The following is a 12,735-nucleotide window of genomic DNA, read 5'->3' on the forward strand; positions in this document are numbered from 1 at the left end:
AGAAGAACTGGGATGTAAATTTTTCCATCGCTAATTTACCTTCTTCATGAGTGCTCTAAGCCCAGTTCTACTTTAGAACCTCTCCATGGCACCGTGTTTGCCCCAGAATTCACAAAGGCTTGATCACATTATTCTCATCTTTTCAGACCTTGCCACTCTAAACAAGATGCTTTTATTATGTGCTACCTCTAAGCCCTTATTGTTAGTATTTTTTAAAACTTCTTTGAGTATTTTCTTGCTTGGTTGGCTTTTATGCTTCTCCCCTAATAGAATGTGTGCTCCAGTAAGGCCAGAGCTGTTACTCATAGTGCTAGAACAGCGCTCAGCACACAGCACAGACTCTATACACATTTGGTGAATGAACAAATGAATGGTTAAAACAAAAAAATATATTCCAGAATTTTGAACCAAAATACTGATTACAATGCAGTCTAAATCAAGATTCTTACAGAACAACCACAAGAAGTATATGCATTAAGCATCTTTACTTCTCATGAAGATTGTGTCTTTTATTTAGGGAGGAGGGCTTTAATGGAAATTCATGATCAAATGCATAATAAATATATCTTTAATGGTTTATTTTGGACAATTTTTGTGAAGCAGTACTTTCTACTAGTTAGAAATAATAGAGGGAAAAAATAAATGATTAACCTCCCCCAAATTTCCGCATGTAAAAAAGCTTTATCTTTAGGATATGTGTGAAAGACTTGTGTTTTAGTAAGGATATGTTTAATATTCTTTGATTGTATAGTATTTTAAAATACCAAAGAAAGCTACTCTGGAATGTGACTCAGAAGAAGCCACAGATGGTTGAACTTCCCACACAGCCCTGTCCTCTCCTGAAGCTCCCCTCACCCCCACCTCTTCTTCCTTCCTGAAGATACAGACAAGTGCATTTGATTAAGAAAAAAAATGCCAATTCAAAAAAAAAAAAAGAAAAAAATGCCAATTTAAGGCATATCGGTTATACCCATAAATTAGCATATGCATGAGAGAGCCACCAGTATAAATTGGTACAGAATACAATGGTAATATGTAGCACAATTTTAAATATTGAGGCTCTTTTAAATACAAAGTCAGGATAATAATAATATAGCTAATTAAGTCCCTCTGACACCAAATCATCTCAGGAAGCCTGGAGAAATCTCTCCTTTTCCGATCTCTCTATGAATGGATTTTCTAGTTTTTCAAACTAAATTGCCCTCCCCCTCTCCAGCCTGGTTCTTCTGACATCTACAGTGTTCTCGGCACAGGAATCAAGAATCTTAGTCAAACACTACTTCACAATGGTGGGTAGCTTTGGCAATTGCTGCTTCTAGGCTAGGACACTTTTCTATGACACTGAGCTGAAAAGCTCAGGCTGCAGAAGACATTCGGGTCATGCCCAAGTAAATAGCCAGTGTGTCCACAGCAGCCGTTGCAGCTGCCTCCAGGCCTCCTCTCTGCTTTTGGCTTCACCTCACTGCCTGGCCCCAGGAATGCCAACTCCCTTTCAGACTCTCCACTGTGCTTCATGTGCTCCTCCGACTAATATGATAAAATCTGTACTTTATGAACGGAAAGCCCCTGGTATTCTGGTGCTCACTTTTTGCTGCACTGACTTTATGAACCACAGCCAAATGAAAGAATTCTTGGATCCTATAAAATAGAATAAAAAATACTGTAGTGTGTGCTTTTTCAAAGGTGGGAAGTGTTTTCTCTCTTCAGTGGGATTTTTCCCATTGCCTTCTTTTTCCCCTAAAATCGTTTTGCATGAAAGAAAATAACACTAATAACAAGGCTCACATGATTTCTCCTTCTTTTGCTTATATACCAGTTCTGTATTACACTGCATTTCTTGAATCTCCGTTTTCAAACTTACCGGGCTTGGACCCCTCAGGAACTGTCCCATTCCAAACCTGGTGTAAGAACTCTGGTCTGTTATCGTTCATATCAATAACATTGATGACAATATCAATGGGGTTCTCCACTTGATTCCCATTAATATCCACTGCGTGTGCCCTCAACTGCAAAAGTAATTAGAAGACAAAACTACTTAACAGATTTATGTCTCGAGTGAGAAGATAAAATAGATAATCACTGCGCTACCAAAATAGCAAGGATGAACAGAGAAACTGAAGAAAAAAAAAAAAGCTACTTTCCCCATCAAACTTTAACTTAGCCAAACTTCATATGACCAGGATAGATACAGTAGTAAAAAGCCAACAAATACTCTCTGCGAGGCATTGTGCTCAGAGTTTTATGGATTTTAACTCGTTTAATCCACATACAAAAGAGTGAGACAGAAACGATAAGCACTTGAAGGTGAAGACATTGAGATTCAGAAAAGCTAAGTAACTTTGCTCTGTCTCTTGACAGAGCCCATATCCAAAGCCAGTCCTGTCCAGTTCCCAAATCCTTTTGCTAAATCCATACATATGAGTCCGCATAATGAAAAATGTACTGGCACAGAGTAGTCATAGAGATTAAGAGACCAGAAGAGAACTTAGAAAGAATTAAGTACGCATAGGGAATTTTGACACTAGGTGTTTTGTTTTTTTTTTTAATTGTAAAGTCACTCATCAACATTAAAAGTGCCTGAGTATATAAGACGTTGTTCTCTCAAGCCTAAGTTTTCAGTTTTACTGGTATTCTAAATATTTTATTTCTTTTTCTTTTTAAATAAATATAGTCACTAGGTTACTCTTGGCAGAATATTCTCAAAATCTTTTAATCCAGTACATAAAGATCCATTACATTCTTTTCAATGGCTGTGTAGTGTTCCATTGAATTGTTTCTTTTTAACTGGAATGCTTCTGTGGTTTTCCTGTTAAATGTGGTGCTGCCTTTTGGTTTCTGTTTGTTGGATAGGCTTCATCAAGTTAAAGAAGTATCAACATATCTTCTTTTTCTTAATTTAGAAGTTATTTAAGACATGAAGCAATGCAAGTTTTATTATTGCCTTTCAACACTAATAAAAAGAATCCTTTTTTCCTTCATTATTTAATTAAGTGAAGGAATCTACATTACATAAATAGATTCTTAATAATGAAACATTCTTGCAATTCTATAATTGATTCTATTTTTTTTTATGAGTGTCACTTAATTATGTGCTGGTAGTAAGAATCTGCAGAGCAAGAATTTACCCAAAAAATGAACTGAAATATTTATTTCTTGGTCTCAATGACAGGAGTTCAAAAAATGAGAATTTATTCAGGAAGAATTATTTAGAATTTCTGTATTGATATTATTTATATTCATAAATTGAGACTAGTCTAATTAAAGACTAGTCTATCATGTGATATCTTTATCAAGTTCCCCTAATAATGAGATTTTGTTTTTATGGAAGGTTTGGACGTTTTATTTCTTTCTTAATCCTTTAGAACAATATAAAAAGCATTAGCATTATATATTCCTTAAGGATTTTAAAAGAACTGGTTGATGAAACAATCAAGGCATTTGGAAGAAGGGAGTGTTAAGTAATATTCAAGACAGAAAAAACTGTTGTTTTATTTTTACATCCAAGGTGGGGCTCAAACTCACGACCCGGAGATCAAGAGTTGGATGCTCTATCAACAGGGCCAGCCAGGTGACCCCCAACCCCCTTTTTGAGTAACCTTCATTTATTTTTAAGCTCTACATATCATTTTTTTTATTTTAAGCTCTACATATCAATATTTTAATAATGTTCAAAACTTCAATCATTTAAAAAAGTTTTATAAGTGCAAAAATTCAACAATTATGTTATTGTGAAAAGTACGAATTTAGAAACAAACACATACATATGTGGAATAAAAAGTTTTGAATGACTAAGTGTAGATGATATGTCCCTGGGAATACTGGGAATTCAATACATAGGACAACTTATTTAAAGGAAGAACAAAGTAGGTCTATATATACCTCTCTCCTTTTAGTAAAATAAACTCCACAGAGGTTAAAAATATAGATGCAAAAAATAAATAAATACAAAAAAATTGGGTGGATTAATATCTTGGAGTAGAGAAGGTTTTTAATAACCATCTGTAAAACCAGACTGTATGATAAAATTGAAAAACACAATTAATTTTACAATGTAAGAATCATGAACAATAGTGGGGTAAAAATTATTAATAAGTTTAAAAACAAACAACAAAAGGGGAAAAGTATGGGACAAATTAAATATTAACATTCCTTACTGTTAACAAGTTCTTAACAGTAAGAAAAAAAGGTAAACAATCCAAAAGAACATTCAACACAGAACAGGAGTAGGGAATTCACTATGATTAGAACTTAGGCAACTTAAAGCATTAAGGTAATGCTTTTTATTTTGCAAATAATACTGAATAAATAAATAACACCGGAAATTGATAATTATGTGGAGAAAGTATATCTCCTATATAATGGGCCAGTAGTATAAAAAAATATGACCATTTTAGAGAACGATTTCACAATATTTATGAAAATAATTCCAATTTCAGGAATTTTTTCCAAGGATATATGGGAAAATGCACAGAAAAGTGTTCATTGTCATATTATTTGTAGTTGCGAAATAAAAGAAAAGAAACCAAATTACCCTAATATCTACCAATAGGTAATTAGTTAAATTACGTTACATTCATTCAACAAAATAATACGAAGCCATCAAAAATGATGACAAAAATAGGTAATTATTTCCTGACTTGGAAAGATGCTAAATCTTATTAGGATTGCTGAGTGACAAAAGCTGGTTTCAGAGAATGATGTGAATTTCAAGGAAATACATTTATGAATCTATGCAAAGAAAAACATCTTGCAGCATATCACCAGTGTTAAAAAAAAAAAGGTTGATTCTATGTACTGAGATTACAAATCTTTTTTACTTTCTTATTAATACTGCATTATTTGAAAAGATTTTGCAATGTGCATACATTCTGTCTAAAAAATGATAATTTCATTAAAAGTTTTAGTTATTCATGCAGAAATTGGAGAAGTAATAGAGACTAACTTAGTTTTCTATATTAAAGTCATGAAAAAATGGTTGAAATCTTGTTCTGGGAAATATGCAAGCATGGCTGAAAAAAAAAAAAGAGAATTGAAAAATACTTCCTGAAATTTATATTAATATTAGGCAATCCTTGAGTTTCAAAATACTCACAATTAATATTTAAAATGATTAAAAATCAGTTTCAAATATATACATATACTATATTTAAAAATATGACCATATAAATATATATAAAAACTTGTGATAACCCAGTAAGAAAATGAATAAAACAAAAAAATAAAGAACATAAAAACGAACATAAGAAATATAATAAGATAGGGGCATCTGAGTGACTCAGTTGGTTAAGCGTCCAACTCTTGATAACTGATCAGGTCACGATCTCATAGTTCATTACATCAAGCCCCACTCATAGTCTATACATTTAATGGAATACTATGCAATCATTAAAAGTGATCTCCATATAATTTATACACAACAATTTTGACTTCCTTCATGTAAATTTGTTCTTTTAAGTCCTTAGCCACACAGACTTGCAAAGGGTAATGAGATTTTAGGCCATTTCACTTTCTGCTTTGGCACTGTTTTTTTATCATAGGTACACATCAAGTCTATAAAAACAGTAAAATTATTACAACAAATTGAAAAGGCTACAAAGTGCATTCTGGTGTGAAAACTCTCAGTATCAAAGCATGAAGACCAATAGTAGAGGCAAATGTTGAACTCCACAGTCCGAAGAGTATTAATACAACAGATCATCAGCTGGCTGACATCTTACATGAAACCGGGCTATCAGCTCACGATCCAGAGGCTTGGTTACCGACAGCTGACCTGAGATGGGGTTGATAATGAAGATACCAGTTGGAGGCTGGTCAGCTCCTGGCCCCGTCACGCTATACCGCAGTGAAAGGTTTTTATCTCTATCGGACCTGATCTGAGGAACAAGAAGACAATCATATTATTAAATGAGAGACTAAATGAGCTCATTATCAGAGACAGGGGATGTCACACCTCATGCCCTTTTTTAGTTACAAACTTCTAGCATCTCTTCCCAGAAAACCAGTCCTGTTTCTCTCATCCTTGCTTCTTGGTGATAGGCTTCAAAAAGAGATGTCACCTAGCACCAGAAAGACTGGGGGAAACATTAACATCTAAAAGAACACTCACTAGGAACTGTGTAAGAAGTCGAAATTAAGGAGTGTCAGTGTTTAAACAGAATCATACTCAATCCAGGGAGTTTGTGGGTTAGAATACTTAACATGGGAACAGGTGTCCAATTTAATTAAAGTAAAACTTGTTTACCTTTCTGTATCAGGAGAAGAAAGAACTGTGCAGGTCATAGTGTGAAATAGCCTTATGTGGGAACTCTGATATTATAGTGAGTTTAGGAAGTCAGGTTTTTGCACTTGTATTATACGGACAATATTCACTACAACCCAAACTTTCCATGTCATTTTAAGTTGGCACCTATTACTCAAAATTCTTTGTTAAATACCGAAACATACAAGAAAGGATTTTAAAATATATTTTTATACTCTCAAAAATTATACCCATGATAGACTTACTGCTTTCCCCTCCAAATATAAATATTCTCAGGAAAACTAAGTTTATAGGTGAACGGTCGTAGGAATAGGCTATGTAGAAAGGGAAGAAGAAGAATAGCACAGAGAAAAGGCCACCGGCAATATCCTGGCAGGTGATAATAACAGATATTTATGTATTAGGTAAATATACTTAACCCAGTAGCAGAATCTAGTTTATTCATTTTCTTCTGAAGACAAAATTCTCTTTCGGCTCATTGTCCATTAAAGTAGAAAAATTAAAAAAAAAAACAAAAAAACCTGTATTTGGGGATTAAGTTGTTCATTGCTAAATCAAATTATAATGTGCATTAAAATAAAATATGCAATACAAATAAATGACTTATTAAAAATGCAACTTTCAGTAAGTAGGTACTGGAATGCCAAATTAATCACACACAAACATGTACATTCTAATAAAGAGATGTACAATAACTTTGTCCTTTTTCCTTTTGCAATAAATAGTGGGTTGTTAATTTTACTAAACATGTATGAATATCTGTGATTTCTTTTTTGCTACATCTGATGGCATGCATTTAGAGTAACTGGAAAAAAATTACTCTTCAGATTTATAAAAGCCTATGTTTTTGCACGGACCCAGGGATGCTGTTAATGGTATCAGAGGTCATTTTCCTTTTTCTTTAAAGAACTCTCAAATGCACTCAGTGCTGGCATTTTTAGCAATGATTGTCCCTTTATTTCTTCTTTGGCTCAAAAGCTATCTGTAGAGGGCAAAGATCATCACAGAGAGCATGGCTCTCAGACAGGGAAGTGAAGGTGTGTATGTGTGTTGTGAGAAAGGGTATGGTATGGGTGTGGATACATGTTGGAGTTAGGGCTATGGATTCACACATTCAACAAACTCCATTGTCCACAGTGCAGGGGACCCAGAGAGAGCTAGTTCTTACTATAAATAATCTGAGGTCATTAAAAAAAAAAAAAAAAAAAAAAGAGGCTTTCTGCAACACTATAGACATTTCATCCACACATAAATGTATATTTTTAATGCACGTTGTTAACTCTATCTTGTGATAAAATAGACAAAAGCATTTCTAACGTACACTTGATACAGGCCATGGAGACAATTAAAATTGTGCTAGCCTACCCTGACAAGCTCTTGAGGAAAAGGTCCTCTGGAATTTTCTGGCAAGTTGATTGGAGGGATAACCCAGTCTCTCTTCTGTCTTTGTAGGTGGCCATTGTGCTTAGCTGCTTGTCTTGGGAATACTATTTCTTCAATTTCCGGTGATTCCTTTGCATTAAAATACAACAAGACATTGCTGAGTACGAGGAAAAGCATTTTCTGAAAGGACAGGAGAATCAATGGATACCTGCCAGTGTAGGGCTCACGGTTAGGAACAAGAAAACATGCCTGGAGGCCCTCTCCTCATCCCTCTATTACAATAATAGAAAACACCATAAAATTTAGGGGTTACAATGATGATTAAAGAACTGAATTCCAAACAATTTATTATGTAGCACAGCTGTGTAAACTGTTTGCAGTTTCTATAAACCATCTTAGATAGGAGTTAATATTGGGCACAATTTAATAGTACCCTTTTATATATCTCTCATTAGTTTAAACCACAGTTCAGGTAATGTGCTACTGTACATTAAATTTAGATCTTGATGTGCTAAAATATAATTTGAATTCCAGGAGAAGTTTAATACATACTGCTAAGGCATGTCTCAAATATTTATGACCCTATTAAATCCCACAGAATTAATGCTGTAATTATTCTAAACCTATGTCAGCCATGATGGATGCTGTAGATGACCCACTTTGCACACTGGGTATTAATCTCTGCTGGATGTCAACATTTTCTTCTGTTTTTCCTTATATCTGTAGGCACTTTAGCCATTAGCCCTTGCTGCTTCAGTGCAAATATCCAAGCTGGTTTGCTGGACCACAGCGAACCATCAACAACAAAAGCATTTTTTCATTCAATTAGTTACCAGTTTCTCACTGTGTTCCCCAAATGACATGATTCCCCTTAACAGTTAATAGATTAATAAATTACATCTCATAGAATGAAAGTCAAACATTGGTGCAAGAGAAAAATGCTATCTTTTCCACTGATATACTTTTTCATATTTGATTATGGATGTGTATAGTATATTTACAATGAACCAGCAGAAGTGAATGTGTGTATTCCTATTTCCCAAACTACAATAAATACACAAAATGTAATAGTTCTACTTCATGAAATTATGGACTTCAAAATAGATGATGGTGGTGCCCCGTCATTTGTTTCAAATTAACTTAACATGAAATAGAAATTCAGAAACTAATAACATTATCATAGCTTTACTGAAGAAGTTATTGTGTCTTATTAAAAATTCCTAATATAGTGACTTATACAAAGTAAGTGCTCAATAAATGTCTGTCACATTTAATCAAATTGTACTTTGGTGAAGTGTATCTATTTATTTTATCATGGCTTACAGCAGCTTCCACCAGAGGGAGCATATCATTCCTAAAAGTTGTGCCAGTAGTATAAATAACTCATACTCCCCAATTTGATTATTCAGGGGCCAGACATGAATGCAGTACTTCTAGCTAGAAATGCTTTCTATTGCTACTGAGTATCCCATTTAATACACTTGACTGGTGACATCTTGCAAAGAATTGTTTATTTTTTGGCTATATTTAACAGCTTGTAAAGCTCCTGAAAAATTTAAAACAAACAACTACTTCTAATTTTAAGTTAAGTTCTAAATCTCAAAGTATAAACAACCCTTTCAAACACAATTTGAGATAGCTTAAATATATATTTAGTGTATCTTATAAGATTAAAAAAACCCACAAAATACTATTGAAATGACTGAAATTGATAAATATTCAAACATTGGCCAAGATGACATCTAAAGCAAAGTATCTATTTCGTTCAAACCGTATAAATCAGATTTTTAAACATGACTCTGAAGATATTATTTGGATACTCTACCTTCACTGAATCCTCAGGTAAGGCAGGCTTGAGGCTCAGTTTTACTGCTACTTGCCACTTTTCCTGAGTCTCTTTGTCTTGGGCATATATCAGGAACTTTGCATGCTCGGAGGAGAGGGGAAAGCTTCTCACGGCATACACCATTCCGTCTTCATCCACCTTAAAATCTGCTGGCTCACTGCTTTCATACTGTACTTTCCTTTTTCCATTGCAGTTGCTGAACTTTACTGTAAAAGATAATAAATATATAAGTCTAGTGATGATAAAAGGTAGAGACACAACATCTAACTAAGTCCATGACCCGCTTCGGTTTTAGCAGGCATGAAACACAAAAGTTTTATTTTTACATTATTAAAGGCATTCTCATACTAGAGAATAACAGATGGTGGGGCCGAGCTGTACCCCAGAATCTCCTTGTTCCAAAGCCTTCCCCCTCCCTTCACATTTCCCTGGATCTTGAGCCCTTGGCTATAGCTGCCTTTTCTCCCCGTGCCTCTCAATGCCATCATCTGCTACTCCCTAACAAACTCCTACTCATTCTTCAGGTCCCAGCTCCACAGTCACTGAAGGTAGAACCCTTGTTCTCAGTCTTCACGTAGTAATCTGAACTCTACTATCAGCCTTTTTTTTTTTTTTTAATGGTTGTTTATTTTTGAGGGGGGAGGGGCAGAGAGAGAGAGAGATACAGAATCTGAAACAGGCTCCAGGCTCTGAGCTGTCAGCACAGAGCCCGATGTGGGGCTCGAACCCATGAACTGTGAGATCATGACCTGAGCCAAAGTCAGACTCTTTTAACCCACTGAGCCACTCAGGCGCCCCTCTACCATCACAGTTTTATAGCCATGCCTGACATTCACTCTGAGTGGTACTTCAGGACAAATTTTCTTTGCTATCTTGTATATCTTGCAAATAGTCTTCATATATAATTTTTGAATAAATTCTTTAAGGAAGGAAGCAATTACTTTGATTAATGTTGACTGCCCACTTTGCTCAAAAATTACAAGACCTTAGTAGTAATTAAAAGGGGAATAATTTGCAATCTCTAGTCCTCCTGGCACTTAGAATAGTTCTATGAAGCAGTAACAATTTATAAATTTTCAAGCAAATAAAAATAAACATATATATCACAAAATAAATTTTAACTAAAAATACCTATGGATTAAGAATAAAAATATCAAAAAAGATTTTAGTAACTTATCTTTATCTTTAATGTCTTAAAATTGAAAAAAAATCAATGCTTTCTTAAAAGCAATGTCAATCAGCTTATGTCTCATTGCATAACAACGCAGAAGTTATACTACCTACTTAGAAACATGGAACCATACATATTCAAGCCAAAATAAAATTATAAAATAACAAAAATATTCTCTAAGGAAGATCAGTTCTTTTGGAATCATTCTTTATGAGGGAAATTTCTATTGGAATAGCATGAAAGGATCAAAGAAAAAACATTTTAAAATTTCTGTACACATGTAATGTTATGTCCTAAACACAATTACAGAGGATACATTTTGGAAAGTAATTAATAGGTACACGTTACAGGTTCCTGGGTGGCTCAGTTGGGTAAGCGTGTGCCTTCAGCTCAGGTCGTGATCTTAGGGTTTCTGAGTTTGAGCCCCGCAACAGGCTGTCTGCTTGGGATCGTCTGTCTCCCCTCTCTCTGCTCCTCTACCACTTGCACTCTCTCGGTTTCTCTCAAAATAAATAAATAAACTTTAAAAAACTTGGTACACATCAAAAAATATAATCGTATACCTACTACCTTTTGAATTTTTAAGGATCTAAGTAAATTTTTCCAAACTCCCACTCCACATACAGATTGAGGAGTTCTTTTGTTTCCATTAATATAAATTCACTGAGATGTGCACAAGATCACAGCGAAATAACATGCATGCTATTTCCCTTAGTAACCATAAAATCCTTGATAACAGAAATAAAATACTTTAACTACTGAATATATTATTTCCCACATAGTCCCACATACATCATCCTTCGTTTTTCAAACATCTCAAAATAAAAGTTTTATCTCTTGCTAAATTATGCTAAGCCAAAATATTTGTCTTTGGAGTAGAAGTATCCCAAAAGATACTCATTTACCCCATCTTACTTGCCATGTGATTTAAAAGTGAAAAACTAGATTTCTTCTATAGAACAGTGCCATCAACTTCTAATCTTTTTATTAAAGACAAAATGAAAAGTAAAATTGTTTTGGGGGAAGCCTGCTGAGATAGCAAAACAAAAGACTTTTCTCATCTTCTTGTATAAAAGTAACTCTCTTTTTAAAAATTTTTAAATGTTTATTTTTGAGACAGAGAGAGACAGAGCACGAGTAGGGGAGGGGCAGAGAGAGAGGGAGACAGAGTCCGAAGCAGGCTCCAGGCTCTGAGCTGTCAACACAGAGCCTGACTAATGCCGGGCTTGAACCCAGGAACCACGAGATCATGGCCTGGCAGAAGTCGGACGCTTAACCAACTGAGCCACCCAGGCGACCCTAAAAGTACCTTTTTATATCAAAAAAAGGCATTTATGAAGTTAAAAACATAGAATCTTGATGAGATCTTTGGCACTTTTTTCTGTGTGTTCATTTTTACCACTCTAGCATGTGTATCATTATCACTTCACACCTGGATTTTTGTATCTGCCTCCAATAGGTTTTCTCCCTGTTCCAGGTCATTGAGCATCTATTCTTAGACTAAACCTCTGTTGCTTAGTCACGTCTCCTCCTCATTTAATATCCGTAATATTATATGTACGCTTTCATCTAGCGTACAATGCTCTTCTCACTCTTGGGTACTTGGTCTCTTTAGTTTTTCATATATCACCTTCTAAGACATATTCTGCCCAGTCGGATTTCTCAGTCATTCCCCCATCTCACTGCAGCCCACACCCCACACTCACCATCTTTTCTAGAAAGCTCCTCCCGCCCATTCTCTATGCCCCAGCTCCAGAGCCAGGTCATCATTTGGGGTTAAAGGGTCCACCTAGAAGACCTTCGGAAGATGAGCCAATGCCCTCACTTGGGAAGGCTTCACATTTTGAATTTTAATTTATTTTAACTTTGATTTGTTTTTACATTCCCTGTCCATAGAAGCACATGTTAGCACTTTATTTTTATTACAATCATGATTTTAATAAATAATGTCTAGATAGTAATGGTTGCATGTGACTAGATCTTCTCTCTGTAAGTAGACTGTAAACTCGTTTTGGCTTCCTGGCAGTGAGTCTCGGTTCTTTTGTTTCCTAGGACACTCAGCAGTGACAGAGACAG

General features: G+C 34.9%; 1 protein-coding gene across 2 annotated transcripts in view; it reads right to left on the minus strand.

The window, feature by feature from the left end:
• Positions 1–12,735, minus strand: part of CDH2 (cadherin 2) — a 212,898-nt gene that overhangs the window by 53,125 nt on the left and 147,038 nt on the right. For both annotated transcript variants that reach the window (XM_039219201.1, XM_039219202.1), the window contains exons 3-6: positions 9,468–9,694; positions 7,625–7,771; positions 5,718–5,873; positions 1,862–2,006 (exon numbers count right to left, since the gene is read on the minus strand). In XM_039219201.1, the coding sequence (XP_039075132.1) occupies positions 1,862–2,006; positions 5,718–5,873; positions 7,625–7,771; positions 9,468–9,694 (675 nt within the window). The remainder of the gene's footprint in view (positions 1–1,861; positions 2,007–5,717; positions 5,874–7,624; positions 7,772–9,467; positions 9,695–12,735) is intronic.

Source organism: Hyaena hyaena, unplaced genomic scaffold, assembly GCF_003009895.1.
Source record: "Hyaena hyaena isolate Hyena2069 unplaced genomic scaffold, ASM300989v1 scaffold_801, whole genome shotgun sequence".
In the NCBI taxonomy this organism is placed as follows: domain Eukaryota; kingdom Metazoa; phylum Chordata; class Mammalia; order Carnivora; family Hyaenidae; genus Hyaena; species Hyaena hyaena.